The sequence below is a fragment of the Alligator sinensis genome, unplaced genomic scaffold (assembly GCF_000455745.1).
Source record: "Alligator sinensis unplaced genomic scaffold, ASM45574v1 scaffold611_2, whole genome shotgun sequence".
Lineage (NCBI taxonomy): Eukaryota > Metazoa > Chordata > Crocodylia > Alligatoridae > Alligator > Alligator sinensis.
In genome coordinates, this window is record NW_005841869.1 from 2,451,292 (window position 1) to 2,472,984 (window position 21,693).

General features: G+C 49.7%; 1 protein-coding gene across 1 annotated transcript in view; it reads right to left on the reverse strand.

The window, feature by feature from the left end:
• The window catches only part of DENND1A (DENN domain containing 1A), a 274,774-nt gene that overhangs the window by 10,465 nt on the left and 242,616 nt on the right, over positions 1 to 21,693 (reverse strand). The window contains 2 exon segments of the mRNA XM_025194283.1: positions 10,264 to 10,352; positions 14,912 to 14,971. Coding sequence (XP_025050068.1) covers positions 10,264 to 10,352; positions 14,912 to 14,971 — 149 coding nt within the window.

Consider the following 21,693-nt stretch of genomic DNA (forward strand, 5'->3'; position numbering starts at 1 on the left):
TTTACAGCGGCACGGCCTGGGCTGGCGTCCCGGCCCCGAGCTCTTACACAACGGAAATATAAAAATCATACGAGATTACGAAAGCACGCGCCATTCCCAGCCACCCCCACGCCGCTTCTTCCTAGCTGTGTTCACCTCATCAGCTGCATGCCGCTGAGCGCGGCATCCCAGCAATGGCTGCGATTGGGTGGACACTGCCAGCGGCACAAAGCTACATTAAAAAAGATCCAAGGGCGAGGGGTGGATCCTGCCATTCACAGCAGAACTCCTACTCCAACGGGTGCAGGACTGGACCCAGCAGTAAGGAGCCAGGGCTGATCTCACGGAGGCGATGGAAATGTTTGCAGCACTGTCACGGGCCCGTGGCGGGAGGAGCTGTAGCCACGGAGAGCAGTGACTTGTGGGCTTCCTGGCACGGATGCCGAATGCCACGTCACCAGCAGCTCTGGTGTTTAGGATTAGTCCTTTCTGTTCTCCAAGTTCTTTTGTCCCGACTGCTACTGTGAGATTAAGCATCACTGAAAGACAAACAGAGGCTGAACATTTCCATTGAGGACATGAAGGAGGTTGAACACTGGGACTGATAGCTTGAGAGGGTTTGAGATGCCATTGTGCATCAACATGTATTCATAATTGGGTCAGAGCTAATTAACGCGGGAGCTGAAACTGGGGCTGAGGGTGGGCAGAGCCCATCACATTATACTCCACTCAGCTTCACTCCCATTACAGCGGTCGCACAAGCTGCTCCTCTCTCCTCCTGTGCTCGAATGGACCTTCCAGGGAAAGCCAAGTGCTGCTGCCAAATCTGCTAAACTCCTTTTTCGGGAGGCTCCAGACCATTGCACGCATGCAGGCAGGGGGCTAATGAGAGACTGTTTTAGAATCGAGGATATTGGTAAAAATGCTTCCCTGTTTTGAGCCCCGGCCCCGCCAAACACAACTATTGTCCTGTCTTGTACGTGCGAGATGACCGCTCCACAGCACTCCGGCAAAGCCACAGTGATTTAACAGGAATCAAACGAAACCCCTGCACTTCCAGAGGGCTCTGCTACAAAATTCAACCTTTTGGCTACACGTTCGAATTAGAGACCCCGGCCGAGCACTACAGACCAGTCGCTTCAGTCCCTTTCCGAAGCGCTGCCCTGACCCCTTTGTTCGGTGCGGGTCTAGCTCAGCTCAAGCACTTGCACAGACTGCGACACAATGAATTCACCGGGTAGGAACGGCCAATAATCTGAAAGCGAGGATTCAGGAAAGACCCCGATGGATCAGCTAATCAATAGCATTTCAATGCAGATCAATGCAAATAAGGTGGAATCTATAATGATAGTTAATAGGCACACTTTTTTTGCTGCAAGGCACCTTACATGACAAAGTGGGATTTCATAATAAAAGCTTATTTAAATTCAGCTGCTGCTCTTGTTCCACAAAAGATTTTTGTCAAAGATAAGGGATGAACAATCTAAAGTGTCCAAGTTTAAATTTTTATTAGCTTCAGGCAGTAGAATCCAAAAAAGTGTGTGCCTATTCCCTCATTAACCCAATTCAGCAACTCTCCTGCAGTCTGCCACCCACTACTTGCTAGGATTTCATACACAAAGAGCTGTCTCTGAAAAGGCAGGTCACAGCAAGCCCAGCTACAAGGCAGGCAATGCTGTAGACTTAGAGGGAAAAAAGGATCCTGTCCGTCACAGCTACAACCCTCATCATCTCCACATGACTGCACCAGCTCCTGCCTACCTAATCTCTTAGCTGAGTTACCATGCAGATGACTTGCTGATCTCTTTCTAATGTTTAGTTTAACATGTCTTCGGTTAGCACTAGCATATGACAGTACTGACAGCCGTGGCTGTTCCTTTTTAAATATCATGTCAGAAACACAGTGCAATAAAGCCGGGGATGCGCTCCATGGCTCTGCGTACCATTATGATAGTATGGGTTTATTTTTTAATGAGGAAGATCTGCATCTCGGGAGCTGTTTTCATGTGTCAGGATGCATGGACAAATCAGCAGCACATCACACTGGCCAAAAATGAAATGCTGACAAATGTAGATATTTCAAATTTAATTGACACCTAAATGTACTTGAGATAAAAAAATACAGAAAATCACTGAGCCCCGGCTCTGGGCATTAATGAAGGGAATATAATAATTTTAAAGGCTATTCCTGCTATGAAAAAGGGAACTTTCATTTGCATATTACATTAACTGCTTTGCTTTTTCTCTGATTGCGCAGATTATGCCGAACAGGAACAGCCTGGACTTGCTTTTGTGTCTTGCCGTGGGGAAGCCTGCCCAAGGTTCGGCCATTTCCCGATTTCCTGGCCAGGGCGACGCTGCTCTGGACCGGGGCGGTTTTTGTCCCTCAGAAACGAACAAGGGAATTGGACGTTTGGGTCTTTTTGCTGCCAATATGAAATCAGCCCGGGGCTGGGGGGAAAGGGGGCACTCCCTAGGTTTTTTCTCAGTGAGCACACCACAAAAACCATCCCCAGGAATACTTATGAATAATCATGAGCACTGTGCATAACAAAGATGAAAATATTTGCTTGGCATTTTGAAATTTGTTCCTGCCAGCTTTGCCAGAGCTTGCTACTCAGAGGCACGGGCAAATCTGAAGCGAACAGAAATTAACTGGAGAAAGCACATTTTTAATGCAAGGCATGAGAATTCACCCCAGAAATGCGCTGGGAGACCCGTCCTTGTTCCATCAGGGACCAGAAACGACACTCGTGACCCGCGTGTCCAAAGAAAGCCAACAACAGGAGTACGGTGCTGTTCCTGCGGGGTGTCAGCAACGACCTGCAGACCAGGACACCCTGGAAGAACTTCTAATAACTTCTAAGACGGGAAGAGGGAAGGAAGCCGCCCCTGCTCTGACAGATGCAAAATGCAGACAGGATTTGAGGACTATTTCAAAACCTGCCACGACCTTGACCGCCACCAAGCACATGCACACGCAGAGCTTTTTCTTTGCACGTGCCATATCCCTTGACAGAGGCTGGCTGCACATTGTGTCAATTCTTCCCCATTTACGCATGGCAAAACTGAGGCTCAGAACGTAGGTTTCTTGTCCAGGGTCACAGAAGCAACTCACGGCAGAGCCAGGAACTGGCCTCCAGGTGCCTGGATCAGAGTCCTGCTTGGCCCGTGCAACAGGACCCACGGGGAAGTGCAAGACCGTGCTCTCAGGTGCAGTTCTGGACGAGGAGATGTGTATCCTCTACGATTCTGGATGTCGTAGCCATCTGCCCCACCTCCGCGCTGCTGCCAGTGCTCCTGGGCACAGCGAGATGGCATCAGGCAACCAAAGCTTGCAGTGACATTGATGCCCTAATCCCACACAGGGCAGAGGAAAAACACCAGCCGGTGCATGTGGAGCAAGAGACTGGGCTTCGACAGGAAGCTGCACAACCCTCGCGGGATCCCGAGGAATGCCATCACGTCTTACGTGGGATTGACCTTCAGGACAGACTCGGAGTCGGTCCCATGCAGAACCCAACGAGGAGGCTATGAAATCCGGAAAGCAGCCACGGTTTGCTTTTAGGAGGAACTCCCCCGAGAGCAGGTTGCTGTCCGTGTGCACGTTGCAGAGCAGTGGTTTTCAACCTGCGGTCTGCAAACCTTTGGGGATTTGCTGTTTAAGGGGTCTGCGAAAGAGGACTATGGTCAGTCAAACTATGCCCACGCTCGCCATCCCAAGGGGTCCGCACCTCCACGCAGAAATGCTGAGGGGTCCGCAAATGAAAAAAGATCAGAACCCAGCCACGGAGGGGACGAATGAGAAATGAGACCGACGTTTCAGCACCCGAGGCCAGGTCTCGATGCCCCAAGTGGCTTTGGAAAGCTCAGCCTAAGTGAACTGAGACATCTGCAAAGGCTCAATATACCATGGCTCTTCCTCCGATTTGCTGAAGACATGAAAGCCCAGACATCACAGGCACTTCTGATCACGTGCTCCCACCCCCTTCCACGAAGCCAACAGGACAGCTTTGTTCTGCAACCCTGACACCTGTGCAGCGGGGAGCGGCTGGCGTTCAGACGACTCTCTCAGGAGCTCAGGCACCGTCTTCCTCAGACCGTCTGTCCCCGGAGGAGCGTTTCCGCAGCACCCTGCGGCATTACAGGCCGTGCGGCTAACCAGCGCATCGCTCCTGGAAAAAGGCAGTCTGCACCTGCTCGGACCAACGCGCTCCCTGGATCCAGCTCGATCTCTAGTGGCTGCAGCGAGTCACGAGGGGAAGAAAGCCGGACTGCCCTAGTCAGGTTCTTCCCCGACTTGCGATCCTCTTGGTGGATATCTTTTCCTTTTGCATCCAGCTTCCTCCACAACGGCCTTCCCCTGCCAGTCTTGTGCGGCCGGTCTGTCCGTCTGCAATGCAGCATAGCCACGATGGGTGAGGTTTTGCCTCGTCGGCTGTGCCTGCTCAGCCAGCTGGTCTGGAGCTTTTCCCGTGGCTATCCTGGCCTGCAACGTACCGTGCAAAGCCTGTGCTGGATCCAACCACCTCCAGAGGCAGAGGCCAGAGGATCCCGGCCACAGCTAGCGGAGCGCAATCTGCTCTCTGAGCTGCTCCCACGTAGCTGAGCCATCGTGTGAGCTTCAGTGTAACGAGCCCAGGATCCTGCTGCAGCCAATTTTCATTCATACAACATGTGGGAAAGTCATTAGAGTTTCTATATCGAGTCATACATAATTTCTGGCAAATTGTAATGAACTGCCGCTGCTGCTGCAGCAGTGGTGCTGGCTTAGCCAGCCCAAGAGCCTTTCTACTCGTTGCTAATTGTGAGCCTGACCCTCCGCTTTGCCATTTTAAATTTCCACCCACTCGGCGTGCCCTGGATGCCAGCTACTCAGTATGAACAAAGAGGCCAGAGCACAGAGCTCTCTCTTGAAGCCTGCTCTCTGTTTAATGGGCAACCTGGGTGAGATGTGAAAGCAGGTTCGCGCAACAGGAACTGCCTATAAATAACCACTGCAGCTCCCAGCAGCTTCTGCAGACAGCAAGGCTCTCAGCTACAGAGTCCTCAGCCCGTCGCCACAGCCCCACATCAGAACGGGAGGTACCCCGTGCAGACGGCCGTTTGCGAAGCAGCCCCTGGGAAGGTCACCGATGTCTGGACACAAAGAAGTGCTGGATGACCAGCAGGAGCTCATCCCGTAGCCTCTCCATCAAAGCACCTCTACCTGTGCAACAGTGCTGCCACACAGACAAGCACCTCTACTTGCAGGATAACAGCCCTGCTCGGGCCGTGCACGGCGCGGCTGTGCGGAGCGACTGCAAAGTCCTCGGAGATGGGAAGTGCTGCATGAACGCCGCGTGCGTCTCTAGGAGGCCACTGCTCTTCACGAGGCCCGGCTCCCGTTTCCGACTCCAAGTAAAGCGCTCCCCTTCAGGAGCACCTGGCAGGTGGTCTGGGGTCCCCACCAGTCACCTGGAGTCACCCACCCGAGGCTCAGCTGGCTCACAGGCACATGATGGGAGAAGTGGTATTTGAGCAAGCATTGGGCCAAGTCCCAGGGGCTTTGTCCAGCGCAGGAGGACGGCTTACAAGTGCCACCAGGCTCAGTACTGCTCCCCTGGTCGTAGGTCCCTTCTGCAAGCTCCCCACCTTTGAAGCACCTCCATTGCAACCGTTACTAGAGCGGGTAAAAATACTTCCAGCAAATGTCTTCTGTCTCTTGTATAATGAAATTGGTTTGTCACAACATTTCTTTTTTGTTGAAAACGCTGGGGAACATTCGGTTATCAAAGCAGATATTACAGCTCCAATTGCTGAAAAACAAAGTCTTCAGGTTCTGGATTGATAAAAGCCTTAAAAATTTTGAAGAAAAACTTCCATTTCAACGACAAAAATGACATTTTTCATGGAGGAAAAAATTTCCCTGCAAGCTTTAATGATAAAAGCTATGTAAAAACACTGTAACAACTGCTGCCCGGCTTTACAGCGACTGAAGAGAACATCCTGCGCTTACCTAGGACAAATACTAACACGTAGCTACAGGGCCCGTGCATTTCTCAGCGCTCAATGGCCACCTTAATAAATGTAAGAAGTGGAAAGGCCGCCATGGGGACTTGATTTTCAGACAGGATGCAACACTGCAGCTTCAGAAGGAATTGGGCTGCGTGACTGGTGCATCCTGGGCTAGAAGGGGCGATGCCACAGTGCCCTGGGAGATCCTGCCTCCGTCTGCTGGCAGGTGGAGGCCAAGTCAGCAGTCCGGTGCGGGGACCTTCCCTTTCAGCGTGAGCGGAGCCATTCAGAACCGAAGTCAGCAAAGAAGCCTCCTAATGACGACAGGCTCCACCCTGCAGAGCTCTATCGCATCTGAGAAAACCCACCGTCTGGTAAATCACGTGCCGGGGAATTACTGCAACCAAGCAGAAGCGCCGGTCCAGCTGACTTTCGGAAGACCATTCCCGCTCGCCCCTGCCCCCAGCAGGTCTGCCACCCACCTTCACAGCCACTCACTTTGGGCTCTCTGCTTCGATTGCATTGCAGCAGAGATGCAGGCGGGGGAATGCGCAGTACCAGCCTTCCCCGTGGGTAGCGAGAGAATATACTACTGCCAGGGGCACTGGCAGCCCTTATGAAATGATAATAATGGCAATAAAAGTTTATTTGGCAGGGAAAACCCACAGGAAGATGGCTGCTCCCCATCCCGGTGCCTGTCTTTCCACTCCGAGCACGGCTCGCCCCCCCCGGCCCAGTGGATGAACGGACTGGTGCCGAGAGCCGTCACTGGGGCTAACCGACGAGTATGAAGGGCAGGGTGTCGGTGCAGTTCTCTGCGCAGGGTTCGAGGGAGGCTTGCTTTCACGTCGGGCTCATGAAAGCGTTGCAGACCGTGCATGCGCCAGACAGAGGAGAAGCAGAATAAACCCGTGGACGGAGGCAGGTTTCAGGCCAAGGGGAAAGCAGACCACTCGCTGCACCAGCACTCGGGGCTACCAGGATTCCTCTGCATTTGGGGCTGGCTTATTGCTCCGTGCTAGACACCCCGCCTTGCTGCTGAAACCACGCACAGGCTCGGCGGTGGCACGCTGGTTCGGTGGGCACTTGTGGCATTACTGTAGCACCCAAGGGTCACTGGCTGTGACCGACAGGCTGCACACTCACCTGGGAGCTGACAAGCAGTGAAGGGCAGGCAGGCAAGGTAAACATGGCTGCCAGCGTGCGCTTGCTGGGTGACAACAGGACAGCCAGGTCCAAAGCATCCGAAGAGGGCTTTTGCCTCTACCCATTTAACAGATCCCCATTAAAGCCCAGCCTGCCCCACGATCAAGCCTCTCCACCTCTTGTAAACCCACCGCTCTTTTTGCTAAGGTCCACTCACACGGCTAACCCAGCTGGGTCCAGCTGTCACCGTCCCCCTGCCCTGACTGGCGTTTGCAACGCCTGCCGACCGGGTGTCACTGGTAAATTGTATTTACCGCCTCTTTACTATTCAGGACACTGATGGAGACCCCCAGCAGAAGCTGCCGGGCCAGGAAAGGGAGTTCCCCTGCCGGTGCTGGCAGCCCACAGGGCATCTCTCCGCGTATTTAAACCACTGCTCTGGGTAAAGGGGGAGACGTCGGGGTTAGCGAGTCCCCACCTATTCGGAGGCACCTGCCCAACTGCACTTCCAAGACTCAAGCCATTTACATTAGCTTTCTTTTAACAACAGGAGATGCACGATTTCTGGCAGGGCGCACAGCTAATCCTCAGCACCCGGCCATCTCGCCCTGTGGCCTCACGGACCGAATTCTCCGGTGCAGATTTCAGTCTGAACCAGGCTGCCTTACAGCCTGCACCTGCCCCTCTGCCGTTTTCCCTGCCTCCCCCCGGCGCCGGCACGCTTCTGTTCGAGACTTTGCAGGGTTTTTACAATATTGCGCAATTGCCTGGCTGGAGGTTTCTGTGTTTGCTGAAGTTTGTCCTGCCAGCTGAAGTTGATGACAGGAGAGAATAAAAACACATCCAACTGCTGTTGTGACATGGCATTTGGATTGGGAGAAACACGGAAGACGGGACAGCTCAGGAAGAGAGGCAGAAAAAAAACTGGCACCGCACAACAAATGTCACCAGTATTAGGAGCTGCTACTTCTTCCTCACCGCTGGTCACTTCAGATGTAGAAAAACCTCGCAAGGAAATACCTGACAATTAAGTTCTCTATCAGGGGAAACTCCTGAACATTAAGTCCATTTACGGCTGCAAATATTCATCAATATTGCTCGTATTCCATGAGACAGGGTTTTAGCAGGTCTCGCTAAACGAGTGAATTGCTCGGGATAACGAATTCTTTGCAAGAAGGACCTGAATTAACTCACTGCCATTACTATACAGCATTGTTTATAAGCCAAACCTCCCCAGTCCTGTTGCAACAGGAAGGGAAAATAAATCTCAAAAACAAGTTAAACTGTGTAACGCCAGGAAGCTTTAGATCCAGAAGAGACGTCAGCCTACCTGCAGAACACACACGGTGGTTATCTGTTGGTTCCTTTGCCTTGCTCCGGGCCTATTTGCCACACAAAAGTTCAAAAACCATCATGTTAATGGGATACGTTTCCTTGAATTCAACCGAGGATCGCAATCTTTGTGCGGGGACAGCCTGCACGTGAAGTGCGGCACGCAGGGGAGCCCGGGGAGGCCTGGCTTGCAATCTCCTCCACAAGAGGGCAATCAAATCCCACGTAAGACGCAGAGGATGGTCCCGAGCAGTTCTCTTCAAGCTGACTCTTAAGAACTAAGCATCTCCCCGCTTTGACATGGTTAGGAAAAGTTAACCAAGCATCTAATGCGAGGTAACACTCGCTCGCTCACCAGCCAAAATTCAAATGAAACTGCAGGACCCAAGTTCATTGAATTGGTTCAGATTTGAAAGCACCTTGCCATCTAGCATACTAATGTGTTTCACCTCGGAGATGACAAACCACCGCAGCTCAGAGCCCAGAAATCACAGACTGAACGTAAGGCGGCAGATACGATTATCTGCACGGCATTCAGAGCCGAGTGCTAAGGAAAGCCTTACAGCTGAATAAATACAGGATACCTTACAAATGGAAAGGAAGCCCACTTTTCAAGGGCAGAACCAAAGATGCTTCATGTGCAAGAAATACCAATTAAATCTTCTTGTAAGTTTGGTTCGGACAACTTGCATTTCCTCTGGCGCTGCTGTTCTTGCCTCGCTGCCCGAGGGTCCCCTGGGGAGGGCCGAACACCTCCGTCCTGACACTAGCAGCATTTCCAAGACACCTTTTTCTGTCTAAGATCAATGGCCCTTGGCGGCATGCCCAGCTCGCAGCTTCCCACGTTCTGAAGTGAAAGAAGGTAACCTACTTATTCAAGCCCCAAGGATGCAGCAAACCATGGCTGGACTTTGGTAAGGAAACACAGGGAACTGCAGAGGTGTAAATACTTCAACGTCAAATCATTTGTTCCGAACCGAGCGCTGGACAATGCTGCGACACGCAGTCGTGCAGCACGTGCTCTTCACTTGCGCCTGGAAGGAAGGACGCTCGTTTTTCCTTTCCACTTGATGGCCTATTGTTTGACTCTAGGTAAGGCTGCATTCAAAATGGAAAATCAGCCCTTCTTACAACAAAGTCCTTTTATTCTCTTAGCGTTTGTTGAGAAATCTGGAAAAAACCGTCTCTGGGAGAGCAGAACAGAGTGCATTTGCAAGAGGAACAAAACCCAGGGAGCCCGTGTATCAGCAGTTTGGACGACTGTCACAGGGCATTGAAAACTCCCAAACTCACTCACTTTTTAATCCGTTCTAAAGAGATGATAATGTTTTAATACTAAGTAAGGGAGGCCAAACTATCATACCATCTCTGGAGCTTCTGGTGACAGGGAGACTCCAACCCACTGAGCAGAACCAGAAACCTTTATGCCCTCGCTAGAGAACCGTCCCGGTGCCGTGCCTTCGTGTGTCAGCGGCAGTAGCTCCAAGTACAGCCAGTAAAACATTTTCATTCAAAAACATTTTTTACAAATAAAAAACCCCTTTTCTCAACTGAAAAATTTCACAAAACAATTTTTAAAGAACAGCGTCTCGGAATAACTGAGGCCGCAGCATGGCGATACTTCGCGTTTCCATTCACCCCTCTCCCCCTCTAAAATGTCGCGCACAAAAAAAAAAAATCTTTCCAAAATCAATTGTGTTTTCTGTTTCTTAATTAAAACTGTTTTTGAAATTTTGCAAAACCTTCTTTCCTTTTTCGGGCCAGCCCCAGACCTGGACACAGAGTAATGCAGGGGGAAAAAATACGTACTGTTCTGGACTAGACACGGAAGTCCTGCGTCCTTCCACGGCGATGTTGCTCTTCGGTCTCTTAACAACATGAGGTCTTGGAGGCCGAACCTATTGCACACACACAGTGAAGACATTTCAAATACCTGAGCAAGCAACAACGAGAGGCACAATTTACATAAAACCTGCAAAACCCCTCCACTGCTGCCCTAGACACCTCCATGCAGAATCTCTCCTGCAAATCTGTTCATCTCTGTGGTACACTAAAGCTCTAATTGTATCCATGCTAAACACAACCAGAGTGACCCGTATCACCAAAGGAGTCTTAAGTAATGGCACTTGGGCAAACGCACAGATTATTTTAAATGTCTGGGCTAAAGGCTGAAATGGCTCGTTTAATTTTTTTAAAGCAGCAGACAGCACGTAAATGCTTTTCTTAGTGTGGGCTCATCCTGCAACTATGAGTAACTGGGGGAGTCCATCAAGCCACGGGCTGAGAGGGACTAGTCGTGTCTCAAGTTCTGTTTCATCGTGACTGATGTCTGCAAACAGCAGGGCTTCTGATCGAGGACCCTAACTGTATAATCCACCCAAAGAGTTAATTGCTACAACGGATACGGGAAAGTCTGTATTTTGTTGTGCATTATACTGGAAACCAGGCTTTAGCTCCAACACCATGTTCCTTTTGTTTGCCTGTTTGTAACAAACCAACTTCTAAAGCAATCGCTTCTGCGTAAGTGAGCAGTGAAAGAAATGGGGAACTCAAAGAGATGCGAAAGCGTGAAAAGCATTATTAATTTACAGAACACCATAAAGGTTTGATTTCTTTCATCACTCGAATGGAAAACATTGTTAGGCATGTTTCCACTAATGCTCCGCGTGTGCATTTCATTCGGCGTCTTCAGTTTGGAAGTTTTTGTGCGGGTAGATGGCATGCCGTTTCTACCAGTCTCTTCTGAAGTTGCCTATCCATCATCTCTGATGTTGGCAACCAGGCTTTTATTTTTCATTTATTTTTGCTGGCGCCGCTTCAAGGCACCGGAGAGGACGCACAAGTTGCAGGCCTTGATCACGCCAACGCTGCCTGTGCTCACACGAGCAATGCTGGGAAAGTCCGCGACACTACTCAAGGGAGCCAAGCCTCTGCAAGGTCACGGCCACCCTGTGCAGATCGGCTCTCCAGCTTTTGGGGTGGAAGAACGGTCTGCAAGAAACACATCCTCCTGCTGATGTTGCCTAATGCCACTTTCAACGAGAACCCCAACGACCCCAAACAAACTAAGGGGCACGACTCCACTTCTACCCCCTCCCCGGGCCCGCACAGGGTAAAGACCGCTCTTAAAGGACTAGGACCTGAACATGGCACCGCTGGTGAACGCATCTGCGGTGAGACAAGGGCTTCCCCCCCGCCTTTGCATAGCTGTGGGAGCAGAAAGGACCCAACTTCCACACCAGGGAAAAGCCACCTCATTCTGTGGACAGGGTTTCCATGCTACACACCAACATGCAGATGATAATAGCAGGATTATCATCTTGAATTTTCATTTCAAAGGAAACAGCGCGCAGCAGAAATGATGGAGAAATTTACAGAGACGGATTGCCACTGTTCCTTGGGAAAAAAAAACCAAAACAGGTTTATAGAAAGGTCAGATGTTAAGGTCTCAAAGATCAGTCCCCACACAAGGCTGTTCCTCTCTACAATAAAGACAGCTTAAGAATGTGAATTTATGGCAGGAATGGAAGGATTAAGTTTGTGGCAACTTCGACTGAACTTGCAACGTGGTGAAACATGGGGAAAAGAACAACAGAGCTAATTAGACGAGCTGAGCTGTCAGAGTGCGGCTGAATGGCTCAGTGCCAACAAACAAAAGGAATGGGCTGGCAATCAGCAGGATCGATGGAGAAGACTGCTTCATTAGGGATGATAAAACACAGAGAGAGAGAGAGAGAGGGAGAGAGAGAGAGAAAGGAAGAAAGAAAACTGTTTAATTAAGCCTGAGCTGGAAGATGATGCGTAAAGCTGGCTTGTCATCGTGCTGTGAACACTTTCACCTTTTGGGTGGTACTCCGGGGAGGGGGCAGGGAACTTTGGATGGCTCCACTAGTGCTACCAGATCAGACCAGCAGCGTCTGGGGAGAAATGCTAAGAAGGATTTAGAGCACTGTTCTTGGGGGACTGCAAGGGAAGTCAGGAAGCAAGCCAATTCCTAACAGGATTTCAAGCCTTGTATATCCAAACAGGCAGGGTTAAAGTGTGTATTGAATGCAAAACTGCCTTGCAAGTCTGACGATGTGAGCATGTATGAGAGAGAGAAAGGGCAAACAACCAAGGCAGAAGGACTGAATGCACAAGGCAATCCTCCTGCCCACCTCATTCATTATTAACATATTGTAACCGCTTTTCTTGAATTGAAGCAAGTTGCTTTCCAGCCCAGGGCTCCTTAACTTGCTATCGACAGCGCTGATACTTTCTTCAGGATGTCCTATGCATCTCGGAGACGGTGGAACACCAGAAGCACGTTTGCTAGGTTTCCCGTTACTCTGTTTTTATTTTAAACGATCAGCAATGATGCACGCTGTGAACGCTGCTGCCCAGCAGATTTCACTTAGTGACGGCACGTGCTTCAAAGCACCTCACGTGCCCTGGCAGCGGACAGGCCTGCGGGACTCGGGCACCCCAGGGTTTCCATCCTGACTGCTGTGAAGTGCGAACACATCGCTCCTGGATACCCACCTTTGCAAAGTGGCCTAAGACATGGAGGGGGGAAAAAATTCTGTGCAAAACGTTATCAAACAACTGGTGATAAAGAAACAAACCAAATCTATGAATTTGCCAAGACTGATTAGGATATTTCCTTCTGGACACGTATCACTCAAACCTCCGTGACAGCGGCTCTAAATCCTTCAGTGTACACGCAGATACGATGTACAAGTCCCACATGCTGTAGCTAAGCCTATTTTCGGCAACAAAAAGGTCTAAAACCCTACACTTGTGGAGCAGGCTGACCTGTGTCTAGCTCTCGCGGCTCCCCTCCTCACGAATGCAGCGTTCCAGTTGCACTTGTTTGTGCAGGCAGCCGAATACAAGAGGAGCTTTTATTACTACAGTGTTTACATTTCCAACCTTTTATCAATCACGTTGGGAGCAAAGACAGTTGACACAAACACATCATACTGAGGACTACTAATGTACTACAGCTGAGAGATTAAACAGCCGTGGCAAGATCTGCTTTGATGCATCAACTGCTCAAACTGGAGTAATACTGCTCGGTAACATTTTGTCCACGGAAATCCCCGGGTGCCCCGATGGGGCTGCACCTGCCACGAGCTGAACAAGGGGGACGTGCAGAGCCACGGGGAACTGCTGGGGTGAGAGAGAACAAGGCAAAAGTTTGTTTCCCACGTAACATATCCTGGAGGGTCTCCCACACCAATTACAGGCAAGGATACACAGAAGCATAGTTAGCGCTACCTTTTATACAGGGAGAAAGGCAGAAATCCATAACAAGGACTGTGTTAAGCTACACACCCAGAGTTAAAAAGGGGAAAAACCATGCCATCTACATCCAACTTAGGAACATGCACCGAAGGTTAAAGTGAACGCCCCCCCTCGAGTGCACTGGTTACCCGGCTTGCCTGCGCGTTGCAGACCGAACGTCTTCACCAAGTTTTAGCAAGACTAGATTTGAAAACTTGCTGTTGTGTTGCGTGGGGAAGGAAGCAAGTAAGAAAGCAGTTGCCTTCTGATGAAATTCTGCTCGCTGGGCAGAAATCCTAAATGGAATTAAATACCCTCTGGGTTTGTTGCAGAAACAACTGTCAGCTTGAACTGCCACCAACTTCTTTCCTTCGGTAAATAACAGTTACTGCTGCCGATCTAGCCTGGTCCCCGTTTTTTACAGGCATCTGGTGTCGTTAATATGCAACAGTATGGCTCCGAGTCAGTGTTTAAAACAGAAAAGTGCCCAGATGACAGTGCCTTGCCTAATGCAGGTGCCACACTGAACACTGGTTTTGTGCAGCGCTTCCAGAAAAGAGGCACTTGCTTTTTCCAAGATGTTGGTGCCTGCAATTTTTTATTCTATATATAATTAAATGGATCTCCAGCTAGCATTTTAAATGAACATTATGCACACTTTCTGCAGGTCACAATGTGGTATTAAGGCACTACTGCCCAGATAGAGATTTCCTTTTCTTTAGACCTATTCATTCACCTATGCTGGGGGGGGAGGGGGGAATTAACAGCCCCAATTTCATTTAAAGCAAGACCTGGGGAGAATAAATATCCTAGCGCCAGATTTTTGCTTCCTTTCATATTTATGAATTCAGTGCAAGTCTTCAAAAGCTCACTGGCTAAAAACTTAAGTCAGCCTAGCAGGATTTTTGGTTTAAATAATCACCACCAGAGTAAAAACAGAGTCACACAACAGCAGTATCAGCTACCTGCAGAACTGACCTACAGGTGCAGAACTTGTCAAAGAAAAGCAGAGTACAATGCAGGTCCCAAGGCTGTGCCGCAGCAGAGAGGAAGGGGGTTTAGGAGCATAATTCCCATGTTGCTTTTTTGCAAGATTCAACAGTCCAAACTACCAGGATTTAGTAACGCTACTGAGAGAGCAATTCAGGCAGTGTTAAGCTGCGGCAGTGAGGCAAAACTACCAACTACTCACGGGCCTAGACGAGCGCTGTATCTTTGGAGGAGGTGGCCGAGGTGGACGGAGTCTTTCTTGCTGTATCAAAGTGGAAACGTTGTCAACAGGACAGCGATAAACAGTCACTCACGCGAAAACACCTTTGACTTGTGGCAACAGCCCGTGCTTCAATCACCATCATACTCACCTGGAGCAGCACCAACACCTTCCACACGCGGTGACACCCCATTGCAGCAAACACAATGAAACAGAGCTGTCCTGGCAAGGGGGCCCTGCCTGCCCAACCGCCCGCCCGCCCGCCCTGCGCAGGGTCCACTGGACCAGGCCGTGGCTGCAAAGAGCTCTCCAGACCACAGCATCCAGCATGGACTGACACAGCAAGGATACTCAGGCTGCATCATAACCAGCATCTCTCAAGCACTCTAGAAGACTTCCAGAGATCAGAGGAGAAAAGCCTGGAGTAGGCTACCGTATTTCCCCTAAACTTCTGAGAGGGCTTTAAAGCTCTTGACTAAGGCTCTGGACCGGTGAGGAGGCATTTACACCCGTTAGAAGAGCAGGTCAAGTGGACTAGACACTTCACAGGCTTAAAGCTGAACACACGAAGTGCTTTCATAGTAGCGTCATAGTAGCTAGGGTCAGGAGGGACCTGAACAGATCATTTCGCCTGACCCCCTGTCACAGGCAGGAATGAACGCTGGATTCACAAGACCCCAGACAGGCGATCCTCCAACCTGCTCTTGGATTTGCCCAAGGTAGGGGCGAGGACACTTCCCTGGGATCTGGCTCTAGATGCAAGCCTACAGAGTGTGCACAGGAGCCGGGCTGCGAGAGCGTCCTTCCTGTGGCCAGCTACACGCACACGTCTCAGACAAATGGAGAGAGGCCCGTGACACAGTGGACATAGGGATTTCTACGCGTGCCTGCTGGAGGGTTAACTGGAACTGCATCAGGGTCACACCGACTGCGCGCTCCACGGACACGAGGCTTTGGTCAGCCGGAGGGAGAAGAGAGATGTCCAGGAAGTGGGAAAAACAGGCCTATGCAGAGCAGTGCATTTTGGTGAAGAGCAAGTCTCCATCCTCATCCTCCAGGAGTTCCTGACTCTTTGTTGCACTAACCTTTGCTGTGACAACCTGCAAGCCACCCTCTCTCAAACCATTTTCACACGCTTCTCCGGCCACTTGCTCCTGCTCTACCCTTCTTCTATTTTTTCCTTACACAATTATTTTGCATCTCTTGGCTTTCGCTTCCTGGTTTGCTGCCCTCCCTCACAAGTCCAAGAGAGGCAGGCGCTTCTGGTGGGAAGGGAGATCCGCTAGCGCACCCCACTCACAGCCCGGCACCCCACCCTCAAGGCTCAGTTCACTGCGCTGCTAAGAAAGAAGTTTGCACTTGGAGACCGATGCCTGCGACGGTCCACGCGGCTCCTTCCTCGGCAGCTTCCAACAAAAGCCAGCCTGGGCACAAAGATTCTCACGGTGAGAAATGACATGGCTGCGAATTCACATGGCTTCCCCTAGCACCATGCACCGCTTTTTCCCTCTGCCTCATATTACTCTTGCCCTGCCAGGGACTAGCCTGGTCCTCCTGTCCACGTGCCCTTCCCATCTGCTCGGGTGCGGTGGCACCGATTTAAAGCCATTTTACTTCCTTTAAGCAGCATGGGATGCTTATCTTGATGCCGTGCAGTAGTCTCAGGCCTTGTGCAGCTCGTACTTTCCCAGTCACATGCACACCTTTTACTACCTTTGTTAGTTAGATTCGGTACAGCTCACTGAGGAGCCGCAGTCTGTGATGACTACAGTATTCTCTTTATATTGCTTTCAATTATTTTCTATGCCTGTATTTCTGCATGCCTCCCACAGATACGATTCACTTTTTATTTGTCTGGAAACCTTAAACTAGCGCGCACATCAGAATTACCGAGGTGGAATATTAATTTAGGGACTTCCCTGATGTGATGGTCAGGAGGGTTTTGGAAGGCTGGTAATTTCATTTGCTACAGCTATGTAAAATTTCAGCACATTTGGGTTCATATTTTTTATTACAAAAGTAAAAACCTAAATCAATAAAACAGGACGTAACGTTTGCCGTAGATATTAATGCTATCATGTTTTCAGGATCCGTTCGCTCCGTTGTCTACTTCTCTTTACTGTCGCCTATTATGGAAAGCCTTTCTGGTTTAGACCTGAATTTCCTTGTACAAGCAAAATCCAGACAATTTTGGGGAAAAAATACTATAGGATGAGGGCATCAATAGTGCTAGCTAGCATTAAAATTGTTAAAGCTTCCAAAAACGACAAAGGCAGCACCTACAGAGATGCAGCGAGAGAGACCACGCAGTGTCTGAGGATTACCACCTACGGAGATGATCGATACATTGATCACAGCCATCACAAGGACACGGACAACGGGACTTTACTTACCTGCCTTTATTACTCACTTGCCAAGAAATACTTGTCTGGGAGAACATGTGGGAAGATGTGTTAATTACCCGCTAACATCATCACTTGGTAGCCAAGTGAAGGCAAAGGTACCGAAAGCAGGGTTTAATTCCCGTGGTAAAGTCTGAAAATCTATCCTTTCATTCACAGTGGAAGAGGCACCATTATTAGTGTCCCTTTCCCCACAGCGTTGCTAACGCTCGCGGTGGCATCTCCACACACAAATCACGGCGGGCGCGGAGAAGGCACTGAAGGGAGCCGTGCCGAGGAGCAGGCACATGAGGAACACCCTACAGCAGCAGTGCCAGGGAGAGGGGGGAGATCGCCCCGTGTCATTTCTCATTGCTGCCTGCTTCCAGAAATCGTTCGGCTCTCCCACCTGTCACGTCACCGAGTGTCCTCTCACTACTGTCAACTCCAGTTGCTCAAAAATCAGGAGTCCGACCTCCAAAGTTATGAGATCAGCTTTGAAATCATGAGATTCAAAAATATCATGAATTTTGTTTCATTTTTCACTTGTCGTCGGGTCTCCGAGCCATTGGAGTGAACTCGCTCACATCCTCAGCCTTCTCCAGTAACGACGAGGGCCAGCATTTGACTTTGCTATCTGAACGAGGGCCGAGGTTCCCGCAGAACACTGGACTCCGGGAGCGGGTGCTCAAAGACAAAGCACCAAACGCCTCGAGATTCATGCCAACCATAAGCTGACAAGATCCATTTCCCGAGGACCCCCGAGGCCTGCTCCTTTCAGGGAGTATAAAGCGTGATCGGTCTCCGTCCGGCAGCTCACACTGGCTTTCTGACACCACATTACAGTTGTAAGCTCCAGCTACTCTTGCCCACTATCATCTGCACAGCTTCCAGCATTTCTTTTCTTCCTTACCGTACTTTTTCCTCGATGCAAGCATTCCTTCCTACCGCTGCTTTTCTACACCCTGTCATTGCACTCGCTGCATGCTTTAGCGCTCCTTTCCTGCTATTCATACGATGCACGCAATGAATCAGGGCCACCTTGAGCCGCTGTTACAACTCCACCAAGGATGACTTCATCATCGAACCCCATTCCCATCTGATAACTATAGATCAGCCAGTGGGAACTAATCACAGCCCAGTTTCCTCATGAGCACTGTCACAAAAATGTCATTCCAGCTGACCCCTGTGCTGCCAAGACTCTTCGGGACAGGACGGGTGAAGCAATCTTACTGTCACGAGGGCCTCTGAGCCGGAGTTGAGGCTCGCTGGCAGGAGCTGGACTATAGAAAGCACAGCACATCTCCAGTACCACTGGACTAGCGAGCATCCAACCTGGCTTGCCATACATCACCTGGGGCTGAGCCGCTCCCCTGATTGGGCTTAGGAGGAGATTTTCCCTGGGGAGGGGTGTTTAACCCTCTGCCTGTGCCTAGGGTCTTGCACCTCTTCTGGAACTGTGGGTACTAGTCTCGGTGACAGGATACTGGAGCAGAGAGACCCCTGCCCTGATGCTCTGTAATTCCCACAATGCTGCAACACTAACGGAGGCTCAGCCAGATACTCTTTGGTCAAGGATGGTCCTTGGAAAGCAGTGCCTGGGGAGGGGAGGAGGTTGGCTCTTCTCCCCAGACCATGGGAGGTTCCCTGGATGCTGCAGTTTGCCTGGGGCTAGAACAAGGTTGGATTTGAAACAAGCCAATGCACATTTTGTGCAAGTCTCGTTTTTGTTCCATGAGATGAGCAAGAAACCCATGCAAGTGAAAATGGAAATTACCATATATATTCATGTAGAAGAGATCAAACTGAAATTCAAACACACAGGGACTGGGGGAGAGGGAGGAAGGGAGAGCAAGCCACCAGGCCCAGACTAAGTCAGAAAAATTACTGCACAAGTATGCAAGATGCAAAGCCTGAGAGTGCACTTTGGTTCATAAGTGGAGCACACCAATTTACGACTGACACGAGGGCCTTGCCTATGTGCAGGTCTGTGTAAAAAGTACAGCTAACGGTGGGACAAACAAAAGGAGGCATGGCTCTGGGAAGGACCTTCCTCCTCTGTGGCTTCTCCATCTGGGCAAGTCCAGGCCCTGTGTAGCATGAAGCATGCAGGAATGATGGCTGTGTGCGAGGCCCTGCAGAGGAAGGCGACTGTCCATCTTCTCACCGTGGCTAATTTATCAAGTTTTGTTCTACCTGGTGATTTGCTGCGATAACTGTTCCAGCTCATACAATGGGGGGCTTCTTCTGACTTCAGAGACCAAGTAGCTGCTGCCTATTTTGTGCATATCTAAGAGACGAGGACTACGAGATCATCTACACCAGTGCTGAAGTACTTCTTTAAAAGTACCTCTGCTAGAGACGTACCCCGCCTACTTGTAGAAGTCCGTGTGATGGGGCTGTCCCCACCTCCCCTTCCCCCTATTATGCACTTAATAGTGTTAAGAGAAAGAAAGAGGACACCTTAGGAAAACGTCACACCACGTTCCAGGGCTCCTGCTCTCCTTCAGCTCTGCAGTGGGATCCCCCGAGCGCACTGCCATGCCTTACACAACGGCCACCTGCACAATGGCGACACAGCCTGGCTTGGCCACGGGTCCCCAGCTCCTCTCCCACACCAAGGGGCTGCTGGAAAAGCAGCTCACAGGCAGAGCTGCCATCCTACCCTTCCAACCCCTGCAGCATTTCTGAGCCCCAATAAGCCTCGATTTCCTCTCTGATCACTGCTGAGTGGACACGGCAAGCCCACCGATCTGCAGAAGCCTGGTTTCCTCTGCCTTCACACTGATGAGTAGCTGCTATGGCTAAATCAATGTTGTGAAGCACAACACAAAACGAACATGCAAAGGGCACTGAAAAGTAAATGACATGGAGGTCTACAAGAAGATAACAGTTATTTGCCCTTTGCCAGAGCCCCATTTTTAATGTTGATGTTTGTATCTGTCACCAAGATGGGATAAGTAAGTATATTCATACTGTATGAAGATCATATTTACTAGAACAGCATTTGATTTGAAGTTAATTTGTTGATGCAGCAAAACACATTGTTTCCAAAAGGTCAGTAGGGGAAGCTGTGTTGGAATATCAACTTAATTACCTGTGCTGTATGGATGAATGGGTACAACGCAGTGCATGGCTGCATTGCTGAAAGCAGCTAAATTACTGTACTAGGCATGTTCCCGAATGCGTATACTGTAGAGCCTTTTCTATGAAGGGAAAAAAATGTCTAAATTAGCACATTCTTACTCATCGCTATTTACCAACATACCTTTTTACTCTGGATATTTTCTTAATTGTGTTGTTCCAAACACTTCTGAAGTGACAAGACACAAAGCAAATTTACAGAAAACCAATTTTATGACTGCATAGCTGGCATTGTTTTACTAATTATCAGACAAGTGATTTTAAGCCATGAGTTGCCTGAAAATAAATCTTGGAAATTTCTACAACGCACAGCGCACACATCGAAAGCCCGGCGGAGCAGCAGGCCACTCCAGTAACTCCGTGGAATTTTCACAGTAGAGCTATTTAATTTTTTACACCGGGGAAAAGTTTACAAAAAAGATCATTTTCAATGTGTGAAGTAACAGCTGGTGAACAGAATATTATTTCAAACTAACTGTGAATGTGTGTTGAGATACAGTAGTTATTTCTTTAAAAATGGTATTCAAAACAGACCCTTTATCAGTAAATTAGAGGTGTTATTTCACTTGCAGCAACAAGTGCAGCTAGAAAAAGGCAGTGGACAAAGGCAGTGTATAATTGTAGTCAAAAGAATTGTGTTTCATTGGCACATGTGGTAGGACGTTTCTGCTCATGATCAAAGGAGTAAGGGGGCCTTTTAAGAATTCCCCTGCATGAGCATCTTCGGCCGTCACAAAAATTCAGGATGGTTTGGGAAACTGCTAACATGTTTTAAAGACCGTTAGAAACAAGGGGGGGGATAAACCATTCCAAATTCATGGCTTATGACACTCCATAAGACGCATCCAGTAGGCTGCGTTTGGAAGAATATGCCAAGCACCACCTGAATATTCAAAAAGGGAGAGGAGAAGAGACTCGTACTGAAAACATGCCGTACCTAAACGGATCCCGCCGAGAGAGCAGGTGGAATCTCCAAGGCAGCTGCTCTGTTAGAGGGCCGATCTCCGAGCCATACCTACCCCACTTTATGCATACTCCCACATGCACGGCTCATCAGTCAGGATGACACGCATACAGGATACACTCTACAACATGTATTTTTAATGCAGACGGCTGGAATACTTAGAACAGAGCCCTGCTGGGCCCGGTGATAATAATCTCCGTGTTGTAAGGGGGGGGGTCCCCATTCCTTCAGCCGGGCTGGGAGGTTGGGAAGGCAGAGTGAGAAACTCAACTAGC